Source organism: Petromyzon marinus, chromosome 64 (assembly GCF_048934315.1).
Source record: "Petromyzon marinus isolate PM22_M1 ecotype Great Lakes invasive population chromosome 64, UKy_Petmar_22M1.pri1.0, whole genome shotgun sequence".
Taxonomy (NCBI): Eukaryota; Metazoa; Chordata; class Hyperoartia; order Petromyzontiformes; family Petromyzontidae; genus Petromyzon; species Petromyzon marinus.
Genome location: NC_133730.1, coordinates 10252827 through 10279756, shown reverse-complemented (window position 1 = coordinate 10279756; position 26930 = coordinate 10252827). Strand labels below are relative to the sequence as shown.

The 26930-nt window shown below is 52.6% G+C and overlaps 1 protein-coding gene across 4 annotated transcripts in view; it reads right to left on the bottom strand.

The window, feature by feature from the left end:
• The window catches only part of LOC116957890 (unconventional myosin-VIIa), a 208022-nt gene that overhangs the window by 120690 nt on the left and 60402 nt on the right, over nt 1-26930 (bottom strand). For all 4 annotated transcript variants that reach the window (XM_076054144.1, XM_076054143.1, XM_076054146.1 and 1 more), the window contains one exon: nt 13818-13922. In XM_076054144.1, the coding sequence (XP_075910259.1) occupies nt 13818-13835 (18 nt within the window). In that variant the 5' untranslated portion in view covers nt 13836-13922. The remainder of the gene's footprint in view (nt 1-13817; nt 13923-26930) is intronic.

Sequence of the window (26930 nt, the reverse complement as noted above, 5' to 3'; positions counted from 1 at the left end):
CCCACCTCTTAGTGGCACGCTCCAGTCTTAGCAGCAGTGTCTCCAACTCCGTCCTCTGACTGAGCAGCTATTACCAAATCATCAGCATACATAACGTGGTTGAGCAATAGGGAGCCATCCCTTGACCGCACCCGGGCATCGATCAGTCTCCCATTATATCTGTACCATATGGAGATTCCCCCGGTACAGCTATTGAAGGCTTCACGAACTACGTGGTCAAGATAGATGTTAAATAATGTGGGAGCCAGAGGACATCCCTGTCGCACACCAAGGTGTACAGGGAATGGCTCTGACTCCCGGCCACATAGTTTTACCCGGGCCCGCTCACCATCATGAAGGTCCTTAATGATCGTGAGCAGAGGGTCAGGTACTCCAAAAGCACGAAGAACAACCCAGAGCCCAGGCCTACTGATGGTATCATAGGCCTTGACCAGGTCAATAAAGCAGAGATGTAGGTCTTGTTGGAATTCCCTACACCTCTGCTGTAGCAGACGGACAGAAAATATGGCATCTGTGCAGGACCGCCCTTTCCTGAAACCGCATTGGGGCTCCGCAAGCCTCTCCTCAGCGTGTCTGGCAAGGCGATGCTGAATAATCCTTGCCAGGACCTTTCCCGGCACACTGAGGAGTGAGATGCCCCTGTAGTTGTTACAGTCTGTGCGGTCCCCCTTCTTAAAAAGGGGGACCACCAGGGCATCCTTCCAATCCTGCGGAACCCGTCCAGTGGTCCAGACCATTGTTATGATGTCATATAGGGCAGTCTGTGCACAAACGCCACCCTCCCTCAACATTTCGCTTGGGAGATCATCTCTGCCCGCTGCCTTTCCTGGTCTCAGACTCCGGATCGCCTTCAATACTTCCTCAGCAGATGGCACCTCAGCCAGCCACTCACAGGGGGTGACTTCATCCAATATTTGAGGCACCGCAGCCTCAGCAGGGTCATCCTCACTTTGTGCCACGATGTTTTCCTGGCTGAGGGATTTTCCCTCCCCCAGGACCTCACAGAAATGCTCAGCAAATCTGCAAACCTGTTCCTGGGGGTCGGAGATTGGATCACCGTTTTTTCCCCTAATGATGGTAATAGGTGTGGCGCTGCAGGTTACTTTTTGGATGGAGTTAAATAGAGATTTGTGATCATGGGCCACTGAGGCAGACTCCATCTCCTCAGCAACCCGCGACCACCACCCATCCTTGCAGCGCCTCACGGCTCTCCGAACCTCCGAGCGAAGGCTGCGGTAAGCCTCCTCCTTCTCTGACGTGGGATTCTGTAGCCGATGACAGTGGGCCTCTTGCTTTTTCTCAACCATCCTAAACACCTCCTCTGTCAGCCAGGGTCTCTGGGGAGGTCTGGACCGCGTACCCAAAGCAGCCATTGCAGCTGCATGAGTCACAGTCCTAAACCTCGCCCATTTACCCTCGACATCGGGAGGAGTGGGGGACGATGCCAACCCCAGCCGCAAGCGATGATGAATTCTCGCTTGCAACTTTCACCAGATAACTGAGACCAGGGCACTTTATGTTGGAATGGGGTCCTGGGTGTACACCCACCGCCGGAGTGAAAGAATGGCAGGCACATCTTACAGAAGACTAGTCGATGGTCAGAGGGCAGATCAGCTCCACGGTAGGTCCTGGTGTCAAGGACATGGGCTCGCATCCGCTGGTCCGTCACTATGTAGTCCAGCAGATGTTCTTGCTTGGACCCGGCATGCATCCATGATGTTGTCTGGATGCGCCGATGCCGGAACAGCGTGTTGGTAATTACAAGCCCATGGGCTGCACACAAATCTAGCAGCCTCCTACCGTTGTTATTGAGCTGATCTGGCCCATACCCTCCAATCACTCCAGACCAGGTGCCAGCATCATGACCAACTCGGGCATTGAAGTCACCCAACAAGATGACTCTATCCCGAGGGGCCACTTTAGCCAGCACCTGTGACAGGAGGTCATAGAAGGCATCTGACTCATCGGCTTTGCCTGCATCCCTCCACGGATGTTCGTCTTCGGTGGGGGCATAAGTAACCACGACCAGCACTCCTCGCCTCCGGTTGATGGGAAGGCGAGCCCAAAGTAGCCTGGGCTTACAGCTTCCCACACCTCACCGCCACGCTCCCACGCCCTCTTCATTCTTTTGTTCTAAAGAAGAGCCACTCCCTGTTGTTTGGCAGTCTGCTGCCCCGAGAAGAGGACTGTCCACCCCTAATGGTGGCAGGAGCCAGAACCGGTCCACCGGACCTCCTGAATGCCACAGAGATCCAGGCGGTACCGGTCCAGCTCCCGACATGGCGTCTGTGACCCTCAAACACACACACATCCTCAAACACACACACACATCCTCAAACACACACACACATCCTCAAACACACACACACATCCTCAAACACACACACACACACTCACACACACACAGTCAAACACACACATACCCTCAAACACACACATACCCTCAAACACACACACACACTCACACACACACACAGTCAAACACACACATACCCTCAAACACACACATACCCTCAAACACACACATACCCTCAAACACACACATACCATAAAACACACACATACCCTAAAACACACACACACATACTCAAACACACACACAGACACACATACACCCACACACAGACACACACACACAGAGACACACAGACACACGTAGTCTCCCTGTGCACACGCAGACAAACAGACATACACACAGACACACACAGACACACACACAGACACACATACACACAGAGACACACACATACACACAGAGACACACATAAACACATACACACAGAGACACAGACACGCACAGACACGCAGACACACGGACACATGCACAGACACACACAGACACACATACACACAGAGACACAGACACGCACAGACACGCAAACACACGGACACACGCACAGACACACATACACACAGAGACACAGACACGCACAGACACGCAGACACACGGACACATGCACAGACACACACAGACACACATACACACAGAGACACAGACACGCACAGACACGCAAACACACGGACACATGCACAGACACACATACACACAAAGACACAGACACGCACAGACACGCAGACACACGGACACACGCACAGACACACACAGACACACGCACAGACACGCAGACACATGGACACACGCACAGACACACATACACATACACACAGACACAAACACGCACAGACACGCAGACACACGGACACACGCACAGACACACACAGACACACATACACACAGAGACACAGACACGCACAGACACGCAAACACACGGACACACGCACAGACACACACAGACACACATACACACAGACACACATACACACAGAGACACAGACACGCAAACACACGCACACAAACACCCAAACACACGCACACAGACACACACACGGACAAATATCCTCCGTGTAGCCTTAACAGAATGTTGGGGCAAGTGCTGTTAGCGGATAGCACCTATGAAGGCCGGCACGGCACACGAGCGGGTGGGTGCCCAGCACCACGCCCGGCCGCCTTTGTCTCCCCAGTGGAGATGTTTACTAAACGCCGCTACACCAGGTGCTCATTTGCCCCCCCCCGCCTCTTCCCCCCGCCTCTCCCCCCCCCGCCTCTCCCCCCCCCCGCCTCTCCCCCCCCCCGCCTCTCCCCCCCCCCGCCTCTCCCCCCCCCGCCTCTCCCCCCCCCGCCTCTCCCCCCCGCCTCTAACCCCCCCGCCTCTCCCCCCCCCCGTGTCTATGCGGCACCCCAAGACGCAGCTGCAGGGACCCACTTGGCCGTGACGGAGTCATGGTCCACGTGTCATGCGTGAATTGTGAACAGCACCTTGCATCGCTTGATACCACCAACACCACCAACACCACTGCCAACACCACCACCACCACTGCCAACACCACCACCACCACTGCCAACACCACCAACACCACCACCACCACTGCCAACACCACCACCACCACTGCCAACACCACCACCACAAACACCACCAACACCACTGCCAACACCACTACCACCAACACCAACACCACCACAAACACCACTGCCAACACCACCAACACTGCCAACACCACCACCACAAACACTACCAACACCACCGAACACCACCACCACCAACAACACCACCACCATCAACACCACCACCACCAACAACAACACCACCACCACCACCACCATCAACACCACCACCACCAATACCACCACCAACACCACCACCAACACCACTGCCAACATCACCATCACCACAAACACTACCACCACAAACACTACCACCACCAACACCACCATCAACACCACCACCACCAACACCGCCAACACCACCACCACTGCCAACACCACCACCACTGCCAACACCACCACCACAAACACTACCAACACCACCAACACCACCACCACAAACACTACCACCACCAACACCACCACCAACACCACCACCACCAAAACCACCACCAACAACACCAACACCACCACCAACACCACCACCAACACAACTGCCAACACCACCACCAACACCACTGCCAACATCACCATCACCACAAACACTACCACCACAAACACTACCACCACCAACACCACCACCACCAAAACCACCACCAACAACACCAACACCACCACCAACACCACCAACACCACCACCACAAACACTACCACCACCAACACCACCACCACCAAAACCACCACCAACAACACCAACACCACCACCAACACCACCACCAACACAACTGCCAACACCACCACCAACACCACTGCCAACATCACCATCACCACAAACAGTACCACCACAAACACTACCACCACCAACACCACCACCAACAACACCACCACCACCATCAACACCACCACCAACACCACTGCTAACACCACCACCAACACCACTGCCAACACCACCACCACAAACACCACCACAACAAACACTACCACCACAAACACTACCACCACCAACACCACCATCAACACCACCACCACCAACACCACTGCCAACACCACCACCACAAACACTACCAACACCACCAACACCACCACCAACACCACCACCAACACCAACACCACTGCCAACACCACCACCACAAACACTACCAACACCACCAACACCACCACCAACACCACCAACAACACCACCACCAACACCACCAGCACCACAAACACTACCACCACCAACACCACCACCACCAAAACCACCACCAACAACACCAACACAACCACCAACACCACCAACACCAACACCACTGCCAACACCACCACCAACACCACTGCCAACACCACCACCACAAACACTACCACCACAAACACCACCACCAACACCACCAACACCACCAACACCATCAACACCAACACCTCTGCCAACACCACCACCAACACCACTGCCAACACCACCACCACCACAAACACTACCACCACCAACACCACCAACACCACCACCACCAATACCACTGCCAACACCACCACCACTGCCAACACCACCACCACCACCACAAACACTACCAACACCACCAACACCACCACCAACACCAACACCACCGCCAACACCACCACCACCACAAACACTACCAACACCACCAACACCACCACCAACACCACCACCACAAACACTACCACCACCACCACCACCAAAACCACCACCAACAACACCAACACCACCACCAACACCACCAACACCACCAACACCAACATCACTGCCAACACCACCACCAACACCACCACCACAAACACTACCAACACCACCAACACCACCACCAACACCACAAACACTACCACCACCAACACCACCACCAAAACCACCACCAACACCACCAACACCACCACCACCAATACCACTGCCAACACCACCACCACTGCCAACACCACCACCTGCACAAACAACAACAACAACAACCGCCATTCGCCACTAAGTGGCGGTGACGTCACCACGACGCTTGTGCCAGGCTATGTGCACCCTGAGGCCATGTGAAGTGTCGAACGCCCGCTGGCAGGAGGTCACGGGGCAGACCCAGGTGCCACGGGTCGACTGACTGAGATGACTGGCTGATGCACCACCTGTGCCCCCTACTGTGCCAACCTGCTGTGCTTTAGCCACCCGGCACTCCGCTCGCTGTTGTGAGCGTCGCTCCTCCGCCCTCCGTTGTTGTTGGAGGGCGACTGCCTCCAACTGCCCAGTAGCATCCTTCACGAGCCTCCTCCACAGAGGCCGATCTTGACACCGCTGGTACCAGTCATCGGCAAGTCCACTCAGCTCCACGTCCTCCTGTACCACATCACTCCATCTCTTCTCTAGCCCGTGCCGCGCCCGCTTAGCCCCCTCAATCCGGCCAAACAAACGCTGTTTCGGCATGCGGTGGCTGGGCATGCGGGCTACATGACCCAGCCATCGCAGCCTTGCCTGCCGGAGGAGCTCACCGATGGGACCCTGCCCAGATCTTTCAAGGATTTGTGAGCTCCTCACACAATCCAGTCTGGTTAAACCCAGGATGGATCGTAGGCAGGCCAGCCTAAATGTTTCTAACCGGCGAAGATGTTCCATTAGGGGGGTCCACGTTTCGCAAGCGTAGAGAAGGGAGGGAATGACCGTGGCCGAGAAGACCTGAAGCTTAGTGCGGAGCGACAGACCAGGTAGCTTCCACACAGCGTTACGCAACCGATGAAAAGATATTGCCGCTCGACTGATTCGGAGTGAGACCTCTGCTGTTAAACTGGAGCCAGTCATAAGCACACTGCCCAGGTATGGGAAACTCTCCACTCTCTCCACAACTGCCCCATCACCGATTGGGAGTTGTGGGGGTGGAGTGTCCGATGGTACAAAATACCCAGGCAGGTGCTTAGTTTTGGTGGGGCTGATGGTAAGGCCCCACCTCTTAGTGGCACGCTCCATTCTCAGCAGCAGCGTCTCCAACTCCTCCTCTGACTGAGCAGCTATTACCAAGTCATCAGCATACATAATGTGGTTGAGCAATAGGGAACCATCCCTTGACCGCACCCGGGCATCGATTAGCCTCCCATTATATCTGTACCATATGGAGATTCCCCCGGTACAGCTATTGAAGGCTTCACGAACTACGTGGTCAAAATAGATGTTAAATAATGTGGGAGCCAGAGGACATCCCTGTCGCACCCCAAGGTGTACAGGGAATGGCTCTGACTCCCGGCCACGTAGTTTTACCCGGGCCCGCTCACCATCATGAAGGTCCTTAATGATCGTGAGCAGAGGGTCAGGTACTCCAAAAGCACGAAGAACGACCCAGAGCCCAGGCCTACTGATGGTATCATAGGCCTTGACCAGGTCAATAAAGCAGAGATGTAGGTCTTGTTGGAATTCCCTACACCTCTGCTGTAGCAGACGGACAGAAAATATGGCATCTGTGCAGGACCGCCCTTTCCTGAAACCGCATTGGGGCTCCGCAAGCCTCTCCTCAGCGTGCCTGGCAAGGCGATGCTGAATAATCCTTGCCAGGACCTTTCCCGGCACACTGAGGAGTGAGATGCCCCTGTAGTTGTTACAGTCTGTGCGGTCCCCCTTCTTAAAAAGGGGGACCACCAGGGCATCCTTCCAATCCTGCGGAACCCGTCCAGTGGTCCAGACTGTTGTTATGATGTCATATAGGGCAGTCTGTGCACAAACGCCACCCTCCCTCAGCATTTCGCTTGGGAGATCATCTCTGCCCGCTGCCTTTCCTGGTCTCAGACTCCGGATCGCCTTCAATACTTCCTCAGCAGATGGCACCTCAGCCAGCCACTCACAGGGGGTGACTTCATCCAATATTTGAGGCACCGCAGCCTCAGCAGGGTCATCCTCACTTTGTGCCACGATGTTTTCCTGGCTGAGGGATTTTCCCTCCCCCAGGACCTCACAGAAATGCTCAGCAAATCTGCGAACCTGTTCCTGGGGGTCGGAAATTGGATCACCGTTTTTTCCCCTAATGATGGTAATAGGTGTGGCGCTGCAGGTTACTTTTTGGATGGAGTTAAATAGAGATTTGTGATCACGGGCCACTGAGGCAGACTCCATCTCCTCAGCAACCCGCGACCACCACCCATCCTTGCAGCGCCTCACGGCTCTCCGAACCTCCGAGCGAAGGCTGCGGTAAGCCTCCTCATTCTCTGACGTGGGATTCTGTAGCCGATGACAGTGGGCCTGTCGCTTTTTCTCAACCATCGTGAACAACTCCTCTGTCATCCAGGGTGTCTGGGGAGGTCTGGACCGCGTACCCAAAGCAGCCATTGCAGCTGCATGAGTCACAGTCCTAAACCTCGCCCATTTACCCTCGACATCAGGAGGAGTCGGGGACGATGCCAATCCCAGCCGCAAGCGATGATGAAATTCTCGCTTGCAACTTTCATCAGATAACTGAGACCAGGCCACTTTAGGTTGGAATGGGGTCCTGGGTGTACACCCACCACCGGAGTGGAAGAATGGCAGGCGCATCTTACAGATGACTAGTCGATGGTCAGAGGGCAGATCAGCTCCACGGTAGGTCCTGGTGTCAAGGACATGGGCTCGCATTCGCTGGTCCGTCACTATGTAGTCCAGCAGATGTTCTTGCTTGGACCCGGCATGCATCCATGATGTTGTGTGGATGCGCCGATGCCGGAACAGCGTGTTGGTAATTACAAGCCCATGGGCTGCACAAAAATCTAGCAGCCTCCTACCGTTGTTATTGAGCTGATCTGGCCCATGCCCTCCAATCACTCCAGACCAGGTGCCAGTATCATGACCAACTCGGGCATTGAAGTCACCCAACATGATGACTCTATCCCGAGGGGCCACTTTAGCCAGTACCTGTGACAGGAGGTCATAGAAGGCATCTGACTCATCGGCTTTGCCTGCATCCCTCCACGGATGTTCATCTTCGGTGGGGGCATAAGTAACCACGACCACCATTCCTCGCCTCCGGTTGATGGGAAGGCGAGCCCAAAGTAGCCTGGGGCTTACAGCTTCCCACACCTCACCGCCACGCTCCCACGCCCCCTTCATTCTTTTGTTCAAAAGAAGACCCACACCCTGTTGTTTGGCAGTCTGCTGCCCCGAGTAGAGGACTGTCCACCCCTCATGGTGGCAGGAGCCAGAGCCGGTCCACCGGACCTCCTGAATGCCGCATAGATCCAGGCGGTACCGGTCCAGCTCCCGACAGAGGAGTGGCAGCCTCTCCTCTGCAGTGAGCGTTCGAACATTCCACGTGGCCAACCGTAGTGGCTTTTCGTTGTTTCTGGAGTAGCCCCGAGGGTAGGTATTCAATCTCCTGGCTCTGCCAATTGGGGTTTGACCAGGAGACGTCATAGACGCCTGGCCCCCCGGGGCCTCCGGCACAAGCTTAGTTGTTACATATTTCAGTTTAATTCGTAGTTTCGTGGTAATTAATTGAAGGTGGAGGGGTTACCAGCCCCTCGCACCCGTCCAGAGCCCCCGTTTAGCCCCTGTGGTGGACACATATGCCATGAGGGGAGGAGCCAATCAAAATCCCCCCACAGCGCTGTCCACGACAGAGTTGCCCGTCCGGCACCGCGAGGAGGTAGGGGGTTGTTTTGCCGGACCCACACAAACACTACCAACACCACCAACACCACCACCACCCCCAAACCACCACCACCACAAACACTACCAACACCACCAACACCACCACCACAAACACTACCACCACCAACACCACCAAAACCACCACCAACAACACCAACACCACCACCAACACCACCAACACCAACATCACTGCCAACACCACCACCAACACCACTGCCAACACCACCACCACAAACACTACCAACACCACCAACACCACCACCAACACCACCACCAACACCACCAACACCACAAACACTACCACCACCAACACCACCACCACCAAAACCACCACCAACAACACCAACACCACCACCAACACCACCAACACCACCAACACCACTGCCAACACCACCACCAACACCACTGCCAACACCACCACCACAAACACTACCACCACAAACACCACCACCAACAACACCACCACCAACACCACCAACACCACCAACACCACCACCATCAACACCAACACCACTGCCAAGACCACCACCAACACCACTGCCAACACCACCACACCACCACCACAAACACTATCGCCACCAACACCACCACCACCAACACCACCACCAATACCACTGCCAACACCACCACCACTGCCAACACCACCACCACCACCACCACAAACACTACCAACACCACCAACACTACCACCAACACCACTGCCAACACCACCACCACCACAAACACTACCAACACCACCAACACCACCACCAACACCACTGCCAACACCACCACCACAAACACTACCACCACCAACACCACCACCAAAACTACCACCACCAACACTACCACCACCAACACTACCACCACCAAAACCACCACCAACACCACCACCACAAACACCACCACCAACACCACCAACACCACCACCAACACCACCACCAACACCACCACCAACACCACCACCAACACTACCACCACCAACACCAACACCACCACCAACACCACCACCAACAACTTCCCGGCCTCTGTGGCCCTAACATCGAGTATCACGATGGGCTACGTACGGTGTGAAAGAAGTCCAGGGAGGGGTTGAGGTTGGGGGTGCCGGGGGGGGTTGAGGGTGGGGGTGCAGGGGGGGGTTGAGGGTGGGGGTGCAGGGGGGGGTTGGGGTGGGGGTAGGGGGGTTGAGGGTGGGGGTTGAGGGTTGAGGGTGGGGGTTGAGGGTGGGGGTTGAGGGTTGAGGGTGGGGGTTGAGGGTGGGGGTTGAGGGTGGGGGTAGGGGGGTTGAGGGTGGGGGTTGAGGGTGGGGGTTGAGGGTGGGAGTTGAGGGTTGAGGGTGGGGGTTGAGGGTGGGGGTAGTGGGGGTTGAGGGTGGGGGTTGAGGGTGGGGGTGTAATTTCTCTCGGCGTTGCTTGAGGCCTCGTTAACGCGTCGCCCGCTCGAGGCCGCTGACGATTTACGGCCGCGGTGGGGGGGGGGGGGCCGTGCCCCGCCCCCCATAAACAGCGCGGTGGGGGTGGGGGGTGATTGAAGGTGGCGGTGATGGTGGGGATGGTGGTGATGGTAGCGGTAGTGATGGTGGTGATGGTGGCGGTGGTGGTGATGGTGGTGATGGTGGCGGTAGTGATGGTGGTGGCGGTGGTGATGGTGGCAATGGTGGCGATGGTGGCAGTGGTGATGGTGGTGATGATGGTGATGGTAGCGGTAGTGATGGTGGTGATGGTGGCGGTGGTGGTGATGGTGGTGATGGTGGTGGTGATGGTGGTGATGGTGACGATGTTGGTGATGGTGACGATGTTGGTGACATTGTGGGGAGCGGTGACACAGTGGGTAGCCCCCCCCCCGCTCACGAGGGCCTCAATGACAATGTCACCGTGCCGGGCCTGCCGTAGGTTCGCTCAGCCTTAAAATTAGTACCTGGTCCAGTGTGTAAACAACGTCACTGGGGAGACAAAGGCGGCTGGGCGGGGGTGGAGCTGGCCAGCGACCCCTCCCCACGCGTGTTACAGTGCCGGTGGCCTCCAAAGGCGCTGCTACTTGCTGACAGCACTTGCCTCAAGTCTAGTGAAGGCTACACGGGGAATCTTTGTCTCTATCTTTGTTGGCGGAACGAGAACTCCCCCCTCGACAAGCCGCTCGCACTCACCACACTCACCACACCACACTCACTCACCACACTCACTCACCACACTCACTCACCACGCTCACCACACCACACTCACCACACCACACTCACTCACCACACTCACCACACCACACTCACTCACCACACTCACCACACTCACCACACCACACTGACCACACTCACTCACCACACTTACCACACCACACTCACTCACCACACTCACCACATTCACCACGCTCACCACACCACACTGACCACACTCACTCACCACACTCACCACACCACACTCACCACACTCACCACACCACACTCACTCACCACACTCACCACACTCACTCACCACACTCACCACACTCACTCACCACACTCACCAAAGTCACGCATCACAGTCACTCACTACACTCACCTCACTCACCACAATCACTCACCACACTCACTCACCGCACTCACCACACTCACTCACCACACTCACTCACCACACTCACCACACTCACTCACCACACTCACTCACCACACTCACTCACCACACTCACTCACCACACTCACCACACTCACTCACCACACTCACTCACCACACTCACTCACCACACTCACTCACCACACTCACCACACTCACTCACCACACTCACTAACCACACTCACTCACCACACTCACCACACTCACCACACTCCCCACACTCACTCACCACACTCACTCACCACACTCACTCACCGCACTCACCACACTCACTCACCACACTCACTCACCACACTCACCACACTCACTCACCACACTCACTCACCACACTCACTCACCACACTCACCACACTCACCACACTCCCCACACTCACTCACCACACTCACTCACCACACTCACTCACCACACTCACCACACTCACTCACCACACTCACTCACCACACTCACTCACCACACTCACCACACTCACCACACTCCCCACACTCACTCACCACACTCACTCACCACACTCACTCACCACACTCACCACACTCACCTCACTCACCACACTCACTCACCACACTCACTCACCACACTCACCAAAGTCACCCATCACAGTCACTCACCACACTCACTCACCACACTCACCACACTCACTCACCACACTCACCACACTCACTCACCACACTCACTACACTCACTCACCACACTCACTACACTCACACTCACTACACTCACCAAAGACATCATCAAAGTCACTCACCACACTCACCACACTCACCAAAGTAACCCACCACAGTCACTCACCACACTCACCAAAGTCACTCACCACACTCACCAAAGTCACCCATCACACCACACTCACCACACTCACCAAAGTCACCCACCACAGTCATTCACCACACTCACCACACTCACCACACTCACCAAAGTCACTCACCACACCCACCACACTCAGCAAAGTCACTCACCAAAGTCACCAAAGTCACTCACCACACTCACCACACTCACCATCACACTCACCACACTCACCATCACACTCACCACACTCAACCCCACACACCCCACTCACCAAAGTCACCCATCACAGTCACTCACCACACTCACCATACTCACCCATCACAGTCACTCACCACACTCACCATCACACTCACCATCACACTTACCACACTCACCCCACTCACCAAAGTCACCCACCACAGTCACTCATCACACTCACCACACTCATCAAAGTCACCCATCACAGTCACTCACCACACCCACCACACTTACCAAAGTCACCACACTCACCAAAGTCACCCACCACAGTCACTCACCACACTCACCACACTCACCAAAGTCACCCACCACAGTCACTCACCACACTCACCACACTCACCAAAGTCACCCACCACAGTCACTCACCACACTCACCACACTCAGCAAAGTCACCACCCACCACAGTCACTCACCACACTCACCACGCTCACCAAAGTCACCACCCACCACAGTCACTCACCATCACACTCACCACACTCACCACACTCACCAAAGTCACCCACCACAGTCACTCACCACACTCACCACACTCACCAAAGTCACCACCCACCACAGTCACTCACCACACTCACCAAAGTCACCACCCACCACAGTCACTCACCATCACACTCACCACACTCGCCAAAGTCCCCACCCACCACAGTCACTCACCACTCGGAGTGCCTCCTCGGCCACTCCCCACGAACGAGCGCGCTCCACTCCTCACCCTCACCTCGCGACTCACCACCGCTCACCACCGCTCACCTGTCTGAGGATCACCATGGCTGCCGCTCGCTCCCTGTCGTCCCCGCTGCAACGCGCCGAGTGTCACCCACAGCAGCAGCAGCAGGAGGAGCAGCAGGAGGGCGCCTGCGTGCGGAGAGACGCGGGCGGTCAGAGACAGCGCAAGACGCAGCCCCTACCCCGCAGTGTCTCACTCTCTCTCCCAGTGTCTCTCTCTCAGTGTCTCTCTCTCTCAGTGTCTCTCTCTCTCTCAGTGTCTCTGTCTCTCTCTCTCTCTCAGTGTCTCACTCTCTCTGTGTCTCACTCTCCCAGTGTCTCACTCTCTCCCCCAGTGCCTCACTCTCTCTCTCAGTGTCTCTGTCTCACTCTCTCCCAGTGTCTCACTCTCTCCCCCAGTGCCTCACTCTCTCTCTCAGTGTCTCACTCTCTCTCCCAGTGTCTCACTCTCCCAGTGTCTCACTCTCTCCCCCAGTGTCTCACTCTCTCCCCCAGTGCCTCACTCTCTCTCCCAGAGTCTCACTCTCCCAGTGTCTCACTCTCTCTCCCAGTGTCTCACTCTGTCTCCCAGTGTCTCACTCACTCTCACAGTGTCTCACTCACTCTCCCAGTGTCTCACTCTCTCTCCCAGTGTCTCACTCACTCTCCCAGTGTCTCACTCTCTCTCCCAGTGTCTCACTCACTCTCCCAGTGTCTCACACTCTCTCCCAGTGTCTCACTCTCTCTCCCAGTGTCTCACTCTCTCTCTCCCAGTGTCGCACTCTCCCAGTGTCTCACTCTCTCTCCCAGTGTATCACTCTCTCTCCCAGTGTCTCACTCTCTCTCCCAGTGTCTCACTCTCTCTCCCAGTGTCTCACTCTCTCTCTCAGTGTCTCACTCTCTCTCCCAGTGTCTCACTCTCTCTCCCAGTGTCTCACTGTCTCTCCCAGTGCCTCACTCTCTCTCCCAGTGTCTCACTCTCTCTCCCAGTGTCTCACTCTCTCTCCCACTGTCTCACTCTCTCCCAGTCTCACTCTCCCAGTGTCTCACTCTCTCTCCCAGTGTCTCACTCTCCCAGTGTCTCACTCTCTCCCCCAGTGTCTCACTCTCTCCCCCAGTGTCTCACTCTCTCTCCCAGTGTCTCACTCTCTCTCTCAGTGTCTCACTCTCTCTCTCAGTGTCTCTGTCTCACTCTCTCTCCCAGTGTCTCACTCTCTCTCCCAGTGTCTCACTCTCTCTCTCAGTGTCTCTGTCTCACTCTCTCTCCCAGTGTCTGACTCTCTCTCCCAGTGTCTCACTCTCTCTCCCAGTGTCTCACTCTCTCTCCCAGTGTCTCACTCACTCTCCCAGTGTCTCACTCACTCTCCCAGTGTCTCACTCTCTCTCCCAGTGTCTCACTCTCCCAGTGTCTCACTCTCTCTCCCAGTGTCTCACTCTCTCTCCCAGTGTCTCACTCTCTCCCCCAGTGTCTCACTCTCTCTCCCAGTGTCTCACTCTCTCTCTCTCAGTGGCTCACTCTCTCTCCCAGTGTCTCACTCTGTCTCCCAGTGTCTCTCTCTCCCAGTGTCTCACTCTCTCTCTCAGTGTCTCACTCTCTCTCCCAGTGTCTCACTCTCTCTCCCAGTGTCTCACTCTCTCTCTCCCAGTGTCTCACTCTCTCCCAGTGTCTCACTCACTCTCTCCCAGTGTCTCACTCTCTCACTCTCTCTCCCAGTGCCTCACTCTCTCTCCCAGTGTCTCACTCTCTCTCTCCCAGTGTCTCACTCTCTCTCTCCCAGTGTCTCACTCACTCTCTCCCAGTGTCTCACTCTCTCTCTCCCAGTGTCTCACTCTCTCTCCCAGTGTCTCACTCTCTCTCCCAGTGTCTCAGTCTCTCTCCCAGTGTCTCACTCCCCCCTCCCACCCCCACTTGACAAGACCCCCCGCAGAGCGCGCAGGTAATCATAAGATTAAGAAGGCTCACCGAGTCTCAAGACTCTCTTACAGGAGGGGCCTGCGAAGTTTCCACAGTCGTGGAGGCGGCGACAAAGGCGGTGAGGCGTGACGCTGCCCACTCACCCCCCTCGTGTGCCGTGCTCGCTAACAGCACTTGCCCCGAAAGTCTATGCAGCCTATACGGGGGATCTTTGTCTTTGTGTGTGTGTACTGGAGGGGTGTTTGTGTGTCCACTGGTGTGTGTGCACTAGTATGTGCACTGGAGTCTGTGTGTGTGTTGTGCACTGGTGTGTGTGTGTGTCCACTGGTGTGTGTGTGTCCACTGGTGTGTGTGTGTGTGTCCACTGGTGTGTGTGTCCACTGGTGTGTGTGTCCACTTGTGTGTGTGTCCACTGGTGTGTGTCCACTGGTGTGTGTGTGCACTGGTGTGTGTGTGTGTGTCCACTGGCGTGTGTCCACTGGTGTGTGTGTGCACTGGTGTGTGTGTCCACTGGCGTGTGTGTGCACTGGTGTGTGTGTGTGTGTCCACTGGCGTGTGTGTGTACTGGTGTGTGTGTGTGTCCACTGGTGTGTGTGTGTCCACTGGCGTGTGTGTGTACTGGTGTGTGTGTCCACTGGTGTGTGTGTGTGTATCCACTGGTGTGTGTGTGTCCACTGGTGTGTGTGTCCACTGGCGTGTGTGTATGTGTCCACTGGTGTGTGTGTCCACTGGTGTGTGTGTGTGTACTGGTGTGTGTGTGTCCACTGGTGTGTGTGCACTGGTGTTTGTGTGCACAGGTGTGTGTGTTCACTGGCGTGTGTGTGTATTGGTGTGTGTGTGTGCGCACTGGTGTGTGTGTGTGCGCGCGTGTGTGTATTCACTGGCGTGTGTGTGTGCACTGGTGTGTGTGTCCACTGGCATGTGTGTGTGCACTGGCGTGTGTGTGTCCACTGGCGTGTGTGTGTGTACTGGTGTGTGTGTATTCACTGGTGTGTGTGTCCACTGGTGTGTGTGTGTGTATTCACTGGTGTGTGTGTATTCACTGGTGTGTGTGTATTCACTGGTGTGTGTGTGTGTGCACTGGTGTGTGTGTGCACTCGTGTGTATGTATTCACTGGTGTGTGTGCACTGGTGTGTGTGTGTGTATTCACTGGTGTGTGTGTGTGTGCACTGGTGTGTGTGTCCACTGGCATGTGTGTGTGCACTGGCGTGTGTGTGTCCACTGGCGTGTGTGTGTGTACTCTCACACAGTGGAGCAGCTCAGTGCAACGTTTTGTTTCAGAAGAATCGTTTAAATCGCGATACGAGCGTGGCCCTTGCTGCAGAGAGGTGGAAATGTTGTCAACCCAAGTTGGCAGCCATGTTGCAAGATGGCCGCCGATTATTTCTACTTTCGCTGCGCGAATTCGAGCGCGTTGTCCCGTTGGGACGATGAAAATGGCCACGCCTGCGTCTATGAGCACGCGGCAACTCATCTCACGATGTTTCCCACTCCTCGGACAGCTTGTATGTATCACTTGAGGACAATGTGATGAGCGCACGTGACAAAGAGTAAATATCCAGTGGACTACCAAGGCACGCTCGACACCCCACCACTGTGGAACTTAGCATGGGGCAGCAGTGTCAGCTCCTGTCGTTGTACTCGGCAGTGTCAGCTCCTGTCGTTGTACTCGGCAGTGTCAGCTCCTGTCGTTGTACTCGGCAGTGTCAGCTCCTGTCGTAGTACTCGGCAGTGTCAGCTCCTGTCGTTGTACTCGGCAGTGTCAGCTCCTGTCATTGTACTCGGCAGTGTCAGCTCCTGTCGTAGTACTCGGCAGTGTCAGCTCCTGTCGTTGTACTCGGCAGTGTCAGCTCCTGTCGTTGTACTCGGCAGTGTCAGCTCCTGTCGCTGTACTCGGCAGTGTCAGCTCCTGTCGTTGTACTCGGCAGTGTCAGCTCCTGTCGCTGTACTCGGCAGTGTCAGCTCCTGCCGTTGTACTCGGCATGCAATTAAGACCAAACAGGACCATAACTGAACATCTTTTAAAACGTGCGTGCTCAGTACAGCTTTGTATACCTGCGAGACTTGGACATTGAAAAATACTGACAGAGATATAATATATATTGGCATGTGAAATTAATTTATATAGAAGGACTGCATATAAACTGTACCCAAAGAGTGACCAACGGAGGAGGAAGAATAAGAAGAAGATACCCTGATGATGCAGGCAGTGATGAGAAGAAAACTGCCACTATTTGGATATACATCTTGGATGGACAACAACACGGAAAATAACACATTCTCCTGCGGAGGGAGCTGGTAGGAACGTTGGGTTGCTCGGTCAATGGCCAGGGTCAACGGCACCACCACGTGGTGTATTCAGCAAATATGCCCGACTGAGGGCGGGCACAAGCCGGTGTGAGTAGGTGAAACGTTGAGTTTTATAAGGGCACCACGGGGTGACCAGCCCCTCCCCACCCAGCCCCACCCCTCCCACCCCCCACCCAGCCCCATCCTCCCCACCCAGCCCCTCCCCACCCTCACCACCCAGCCCCACCCTCCCCACTCAGCCCCTCCCCACCCAGTCCCTCCCCACCCTCCCCTCTCCACCCAGCCCCACCCCTCCCATGTTTGGATGCACGACAGACGGACACAATAATCCCCTGTGGGCTGGTGGTGGTGTAGCCAGGAGGTTCCTACCAGTAGAACTAAAAGTGTGCTGTTCGGGGAAAGAAGGAGCCTGAAAGAGAGGGAGACCGAACAGAGAATGGCTTGATGACGACATCAGAGGCTGCCACGAGACAGAGGAAAGTGGAAACAGAAGACGAAATGTGTAGTGAGCACCTACGTGCTCTCTGCCCGTGGCTCGTGAGAATGTTGATGATGCAATTAACTTGATAAGCCCCACATTAGTTAGGTAGCAGCACCGGAAGCGGCAAGAAGTGCCAGCACAAGAAACTCAAATCAAAGCTGATGGTGCTATTGTTCCCTGGATGGTGGCCAGATCGCACGGGACCCAAATGGCACTGGATGACCGATCGAGGGAGGTGTCGGACACATGAGGGAACGTAGCTGTATCCCATATATTGAAGTGCTAAGATGAAATGTGGTAACATGATATATATATACACCCTCGGCTTTGAACTACTGTCAACCTCTCAAAATAAAAACTATGAATTAAACTATATTTTTTTTATTTTACCAGGCAGGGATCATTGAGCAATGTAGCTCTTTTTCAGAAGCGACCTGGCCACAAATGATAGCTGAACAATGTAGCTTATTATCACGTGGCAATTTATAGCAGCCAAATACAGGTAGTCCCCGACTTACGCTGGTCCGACTTACGCTGGTCCGACTTACGATATTTCGATCTTACGATGGCGATATGACAACATTGTTAATATTTTTAATTTCGCGCGGCAGGCAAACGCAGCGGCGTACTGCGAGGTACGATACTGTAACTTTATCATCGCCATCCTCTTCTGACAACTAAGTTAATGAAGCCATCAACAACCTAACATCGTTCAAGTATGCAGACGACGACAGAATCTTGGTGAGTACAGTAGAATATGATACGTTACGATACGTTCAATGCATGTATGATACGTAGCTTTAGCGATTTCATTTTAGGTTTACCACAATACGATACGTACGTTCAATGCATGTTCAAAGTTTTTTTTATAGCAGATAGGATTGTTTCCTGAAAAAACCTTCAATGAAATTGCAGTTCATATAGGTAGGCTAAGTATTTACCTTGTTTTTTTACTTTAAATTTTACTGTGCAATACAGTATTGCAATTAATAAATACATACAGTATATAGTTTATACAGTACGGTACTGTAAATTGCTAAATTATCACCATTCTTTAAGACTCCTGGGTACAGTGAGGGAAAAAAGTAATTTGATCCCCTGCTGATTTTGTACGTTTGCCCACTGACAAAGAAATGATCAGTCTATAATTTAAATGGTAGGTTTATTAGAACAGTGAGAGGCAGAATAACAACAAAATCCAGAAAAACGCATGTCAAAAATGTTATAAATTGATTTGCATTTTAATGAGGGAAATAAGTATTTGACCCCCTCTCAATCAGAAAGATTTCTGGCTCCCAGGTGCCTTTTATACAGGTAACGAGCTGAGATTAGGAGCACACTCTTAAAGGGAGTGCTCCTAATCTCAGCTTGTTACCTGTATAAAAGACACCTGTCCACAGAAGCAATCAATCAGATTCCAAACTCTCCACCATGGCCAAGACCAAAGAGCTCTCCAACGATGTCAGGGACAAGATTGTAGACCTACACAAGGCTGGAATGGGCTACAAGACCATTGCCAAGCAGCTTGGTGAGAAGGTGACAACAGTTTGTGCGATTATTCGCAAATGGAAGAAACACAAAAGAACTGTCAATCTCCCTCGGCCTGGGGCTCCATTCAAGATCTCACCTCGTGAAGTTGCAATGATCATGAGAACGGTGAGGAATCAGCCCAGTACTACACGGGAGGGTCTTGACAATGATCTCAAGGCAGCTGGGACCATAGTCACCAAGAAAACAATTGGTAACACACTACGCCGTGAAGGACTGAAATCCTGCAGCGCCCGCAAGGTCCCCCTGCTCAAGAAAGCACATATACATGCTCGTCTGAAGTTTGCCAATGAACATCTGAATGATTCAGAGGACAACTGGGTGAAAGTGTTGTGGGTCAGATGAGACCAAAATGGAGCTCTTTGGCATCAACTCAACTCGCCGTGTTTGGAGGAGGAGGAATGCTGCCTATGACCCCAAGAACACCATCCCCACCGTCAAACATGGAGGTGGAAACATTATGCTTTGGGGGTGTTTTTCTGCTAAGGGGACATGACAACTTCACCGCATCAAAGGGACGATGGACGGGGCCATGTACCATCAAATCTTGTGTGAGAATCTCCTTCCCTCTGCCAGGGCATTGAAAATGGGTCGTGGATGGGTATTCCAGCATGACAATGACCCAAAACACATGGCCAAGGCAACAAAGGAGTGGCTCAAGAAGAAGCACATTAAGGTCCTGGAGTGGTCTAGCCAGTCTCCAGTCCTTAATCCCATAGAAAATCTGTGGAGAGAGCTGAAGGTTCGAGTTGCCAACCGTCAGCCTCGAAACCTTAATGACTTGGAGAAGATCTGCAAAGAGGAGTGGGACAAAATCCCTCCTGAGATGTGTGTAAACCTGGTGGCCAACTACAAGAAACGTCTGACCTCTGTGATTGCCAACAAGGGTTTTGCCACCAAGTACTAAGTCATGTTTTGCAGAGGGGTCAAATACTTATTTCCCTCATTAAAATGCAAATCAATTTATAACATTTTTGACATGCGTTTTTCTGGTATTTTGTTGTTTATCTGTCTCTCACTGTTCAAATAAACCTACCATTAAAATTATAGACTGATCATTTCTTTGTCAGTGGGCAAACGTACAAAATCAGCAGGGGATCAAATACTTTTTTCCCTCACTGTAGGCTAGGCCATTTTCGACTTACGATGGGGTCGTCGAAACGCATCTCCATCGTAAGTCGGGGACTACCTGTACTCTGAACTCGTGGCGTTGAATCTTAAAGTGGAGGGAAAATCCGGAACCCCGGGAGAAAAATGCACGCGACCATGGGGATAGAGAGACATGCGTCAGGGTCAGCACTGGACTCACGACGTCCTATATACCATGCGAAGCAGTTAACATCTCCTAGCCACCTTGGCACCCCTGCCATGGTGGCGATCCCTGCAAACGTTCAACCTTAATGGAGGACTGACAAACGGAAGCTGACGTCACAACCAAGGCCCCACAGATCACGCCGTAAACGCTTTACCCATTATCCTGCATCCAGCCACCTTATATTGAAAACTAATTTTAGAATGGAAATTAATTGATTTAAAACTGCTTTTTGTATGTTAGTTTGTCATCCTTCCGCCGCACCTCCGATTAGCGCGGTTAGCTACGTACAGTGCGAAAGGAGTTCAACATGCATACATAGTACAGTTGGCTACATACGGTGCGAAAGAAGTTCAACATATGTAGTGGCATAGCGCTGGCTGCTGGCGGTACAGGGTAACTGCGGTGTATTAGCAGTACCCACGTCAGCAGCCACGACAGACACGAGATGGGGACATCTCGGGGAAAGGTCACAGAGGGGGGCCCATCAGGAAGCCTCAGGAACCCGCTGGTAGGTTCCAGAAGGGGGCATGGCCGGGGCGGAGCGAGGCCACGCTGAGAGTATAAGAGGGGTCCCTGTGAGGGACCTCGTGGCTGTTGCTGGACGTGGGATCCCCGTCGTTCTGCTCAAGAGCGTCGTTACCATCTCGTCGCCATCATCGCTGCCGTCTTCGCTCGACATTGCCGCTGCTCGATAGTTGTTGGCTGTCTCGGTTCAGCGCCGTCAGTGTTAGATGGTTCGTGTTGTGTGTAGGCTAGCAACAGTAATAGTGTACCCACGTGGTGTTGTGTATAGGCTAGCAACAGTAAGTGTGTATCCACTTTAGTGTTGTGTATAGGCTAGCAACAGTGAGAGTGTGTACTCACGTAGTGTTGTGTGTAGTGTTGGATATGCGCCTTTTTTCCAAAATTGATATTAACAAGAAATTTGCCGATACATACATATTTTCTTTAGAGAAATAAATAAAGAAACACACGCAAAGTCAGCACTACCAAAACACCAGGTGTTGATAAGTAATGAGAACTGAAGGAGGGCCAGGATGGCAGAACTATCGCAACCTTGCTCAAGGGAGAGATAAGGCCTAATGAATGACACACACGTCACCCGTGCAGGCAGAGACTGAGAGAGACAGTGAGAGTTCGCGTTAGCCACATACAGAGTTAAGTCAAAAAGCTCAACCATTTATCCTGCATTGCTTTTAAAGTAACGTTCAAGTTCGAAATTCAACAACAGAAGTAGGCTAAAATTATCGATTCTCGCGCTCGCTCCAATTGGAGACCAGGCTGCGAGCTACATCAATGAACCATTGCCCATTTGCTAATCCAATACTGAATGTTAATTAATCTTTAGTAAGTTTCTGTACAACCTGACCGAAGCGTATGACAAACAGAATTTTTACTAAAGTCAAAACGAATTCTCTAACCTCAGGACATAGGCGAATAATAGGGCAGTGTTGACTCAAGGGCAATGGAAGAGAAGCAGAGGCGCCTTTGTCTAAATCGTAGCGTGAGAGAGCGGACAGACGCCAAGCAATTATTTCAGCACCTGCGTTCACAAGGCTGGGAAAACGTAGATAACGCAGCTAGGATAACACACCACACGGGCAAGCCGAGAGGAGGGGGCAGAGAGAGAGAGATGCCTTGAAGCAGCGTGTGTCAGCAGGACCCCAGGCAACAAGTTTAAGTTAAAGAAATCAAAGTAAATAATTCATACATAACATTAATGTTAAAGCTAAATAATACTCGAGCGATGTTAAACCGGGGGCCAGGGAAAAAGAGTCTCCCGGCCGCCTTTGTCTTCCTGCAGCACATGATAAGAATATGCATACGCTCAAGAGCACCTTCCCTTGAAATAAAATCAAACACCACGATGGGAAACTAACGCAACCGACCTCGAGCCACATACAGAATCATAACCGGAATAAACTGATGGAATAAAATGTTAACTCTAAAAACCTTAACCATTTCTTTGTGCGTCGGTGAAGGTCGCACCAGAGGGAATACCGCCCCTCCCTCCAGGTTGTGCAACACAGACAGAGACGCCTGTGAGACGATTTGTAACGCCTGTTGTTATGGTTTGTGGAAAGAGGAGTGCCGCAAATGACGCACACAAGGACACACATACGAACGGACGCACATACGGACACACACTCCACACCACGACACACAGCTAAATCAAAAGAAGCTCCGCCTTGTGGGGAGGAGCCAAGAGGAGGGATTTTGGCATAAAAGAGGACACTGCAGCATTGAAACCTCAGCTTGTCAGCAAGCGGGCAAGACCCGCTTGCCAGCTCAGGGGGAGCTCAGCTCAAGTCGGAGCTCGGCTCATCGGGGAGGGCTCAGCTCATCGGGGGAGCTCATCGGTGCGCGCCATGGCGCGCCACTTCGCGACAGAGCTCATCAGCAAGGATCTTGTCAGCAAGCGGGCAAGACCTGCTTGCCAGCTCAACTCAGCTCATCAGGGGAGCTCATCGGTGCTGCGCCACTTCGCGACACAGCTCAGCAAGGAGCTCATCAGCTTGCCAGCTCAACTCAGTTCATCAGTTCGTCCGGAACTCAGCTGAGCTACCGTTAGGAGCTCAACTGAGCTCAACAGCTGAGTTCATCAGCTCATCGGGGCTCAGCATCAGCGGAGCTCAGCTCATCAGCTGAGTTCACCAGCTCGGCTGAGTTCACCAGCTCGGCTCAGCTCATCAGCAAGGAGCTCATCAGCTCTCGCCAGCTCGGCTCATCCCTGCGTGGGATCGGCCTCTGCCGACGCGGAGGAGGTCTCTGCCGCCCGCCGGAGTGGCGAGGGTCGCTGTTTAGCGACGAGGCTACGTGGTGCAAGTCGGCATCATCAAAAGTAGCATTGCAACGAACGTGTATCAACAGCCAGCGACACCACCGCACGCTACCAGCGAGCTGCCTGCGTCATCTACTGACGGGTCATCGCAACTACAACAGCGTGTCGGCTCATCAGCTCGGCTCAGCCGAGCCGAGAGAAGAATCGATGCGCACTGATCGATGTGCACTGCCACCCCACCACACAACAAACCAGGCGTCTGTTTAACGCAAAGAATCAACTCCGAACGCTGACTATTCAACACAATTTATATCCCTCACCATACACGAGTCAGGAACCAAAAGCCAATCCCAAAACGTGAACCATCTGTGGCCGTGGAAGCATCACTACAGATCGGGTGATAACGGTCCGTCGTTTATAAGTATATTGGTAATTTTCCCCCTTAATATTTCATTTTGGGCTGTACTTCTAATCGCATAAATTACCAACCGATCCATCAATACGAATTAATCCTTGACCCCTTCGCCACAGGGCTACGCTCACGTGGGGAAATAGCGTATCCAACCGGCTTCCTTATCAGGCAAACTGGTCCATAATTAATTAAACATTGGCCAAAGATAAGGATATCAGGGGAGAGAGCGCTCCCCACCGCACACCCTCACTCTAAGCCATTTCGGTAATCATATAATCTATCCGATGGATCTGTCGATATATTTGTGCCTTTGGGAATAATAACTGTTTTCATCGCCTATTCGTATGAATATCGTCATATAATCTTCAAGTACCTTTCGTTACTGATCGCCGCACGTACTCGCGCACTCTACAGAAATACTCTTCCGTTCCGTGACCCAATGTGCTAACAACGTGATAAGGGTTGCATATGATCAATAATGAGTGCGGTACTGCGTGAACAATTCAAGCATAATCATTTATTATAAAGTTAAGGTTTTTATTTAGATTAGCATATGCATGTTTTAACGACTCTCCCTCTCACCAACAGAGCTCGCGTTACGTGGCGGAATTAACCACAGGTGCTGTCGTCAAAGTGAAACAACCCAGTCATTGATAAGACTGTGTTGATACTGTGTTGTAATTCCAAGCCAAGAGTTGTATTTTTTCGAGTTAAGGTTTAATTAGAAATAAATTGATTAATGCAGAAGTGGTCGTGTGATTCTTTCCTGAAATCTATGCATAAGAACTGGTTCTGCGTTGAGATATCAACTTGGTGACCTAAAATATAAACACACTAATTCACTCAATAAACGTTAAAGCGAGAATAATTGTATTATACTGATCGATAATACGAAGTTAAACAGCGAAGCTGAGTTGACTCTGGCATACATCACACTAGCATAACTGCATACGATTAATTGTATTATCCCGATTGATAACCGACCATCGTCAACGAGGCGGGGTCTGATTATCATAAAGGCTGTCATTGACATAACCACACCCACTCGAATAAATTAATACGATTATCCCTCGAATTAGCGTAATTTATACACTCACACAAATTAACATAATTTTGGATAAATTATGCAATTTTAAAATTTCAATTAATTTTCATTATTTTCATAAACAAATTCATAACGCACATATACAACAGTAGGCTAGCAACAGTAATAGTGCGTACTCACGTGGTGCTGTGTATAGGCTAGCAACAGTAATAGTGTGTACCCACGTGGTGTGTGTATGTGCTAGCAACAGTGATATTGTGTACCCACGTAGTGTTGTGTATAGGCTAGCAACAGTGATTTTGTGTACCCACGTAGTGTTGTGTATAGGCTAGCAACAGTAACAGTGTGTACCCACGTGGTGTTGTGTATAGGCTAGCAACAGAAATAGTGTGTACCCACATAGTGTTGTGTATAGGCTAACAAGTGATATTGTGTACCCACGTAGTGTTGTGTATAGGCTAGCAACAGTAACAGTGTGTACCCACGTGGTGTTATAGGCTAGCAACAGTGATATTGTGTACCCACGTGGTGTTGTGTATAGGCTAACAAGTGATATTGTGTACCCACGTAGTGTTGTGTATAGGCTAACAAGTGATATTGTGTACCCACGTGGTGTTGTGTATAGGTTAGCAACAGTAATAGTGTGTACCCACGTAGTGTTGTCTATAGGCTAGCAACAGTAATAGTGTGTACCCACGTGGTGTTGTGTATAGGCTAGCAACAGTAATAGTGTGTACCCACGTGGTGTTGTGTATAGGCTAGCAACAGTAATAGTGTGTACCCACGTGGTGTTGTGTATTATCCCGATGGTGCTCGTTAAATAAAAAAAGTCCCTCCAAGTCTTCCTGTTTCCGAGTTCAGTCACTCCACTTTTACAGTACAGTTGGATCTTGATTTGACGCTTTCGTGACTGCAGGAATCCATACTCTTTGATTATTTTGGTAAAGTCACGTGGGTATAAAATAAAATAATTCACGACGTTTCAGGCGCAACACAAGCATGGTCTGCTGCAGGGCAACACCACCAACAACACCACCACCCAGCACCACCCAGCACGTGCAGGGCAACACCACCAACAACACCACCACCCAGCACCACCTAGCACGTGCAGGGCAACACCACCAACACCACCACCCAGCACCACCCAGCACGTGCAGGGCAACACCACCAACAACACCACCACCACCCAGCACCACCTAGCACGTGCAGGGCAACACCACCAACACCACCACCAACACCACCACCCAGCACCACCCAGCACGTGCAGGGCAACACCACCAACAACACCACCAACAACACCAACAACACCACTACTTAATTGTAAATGTCGTGGCTTGGCTCTCCAAGAC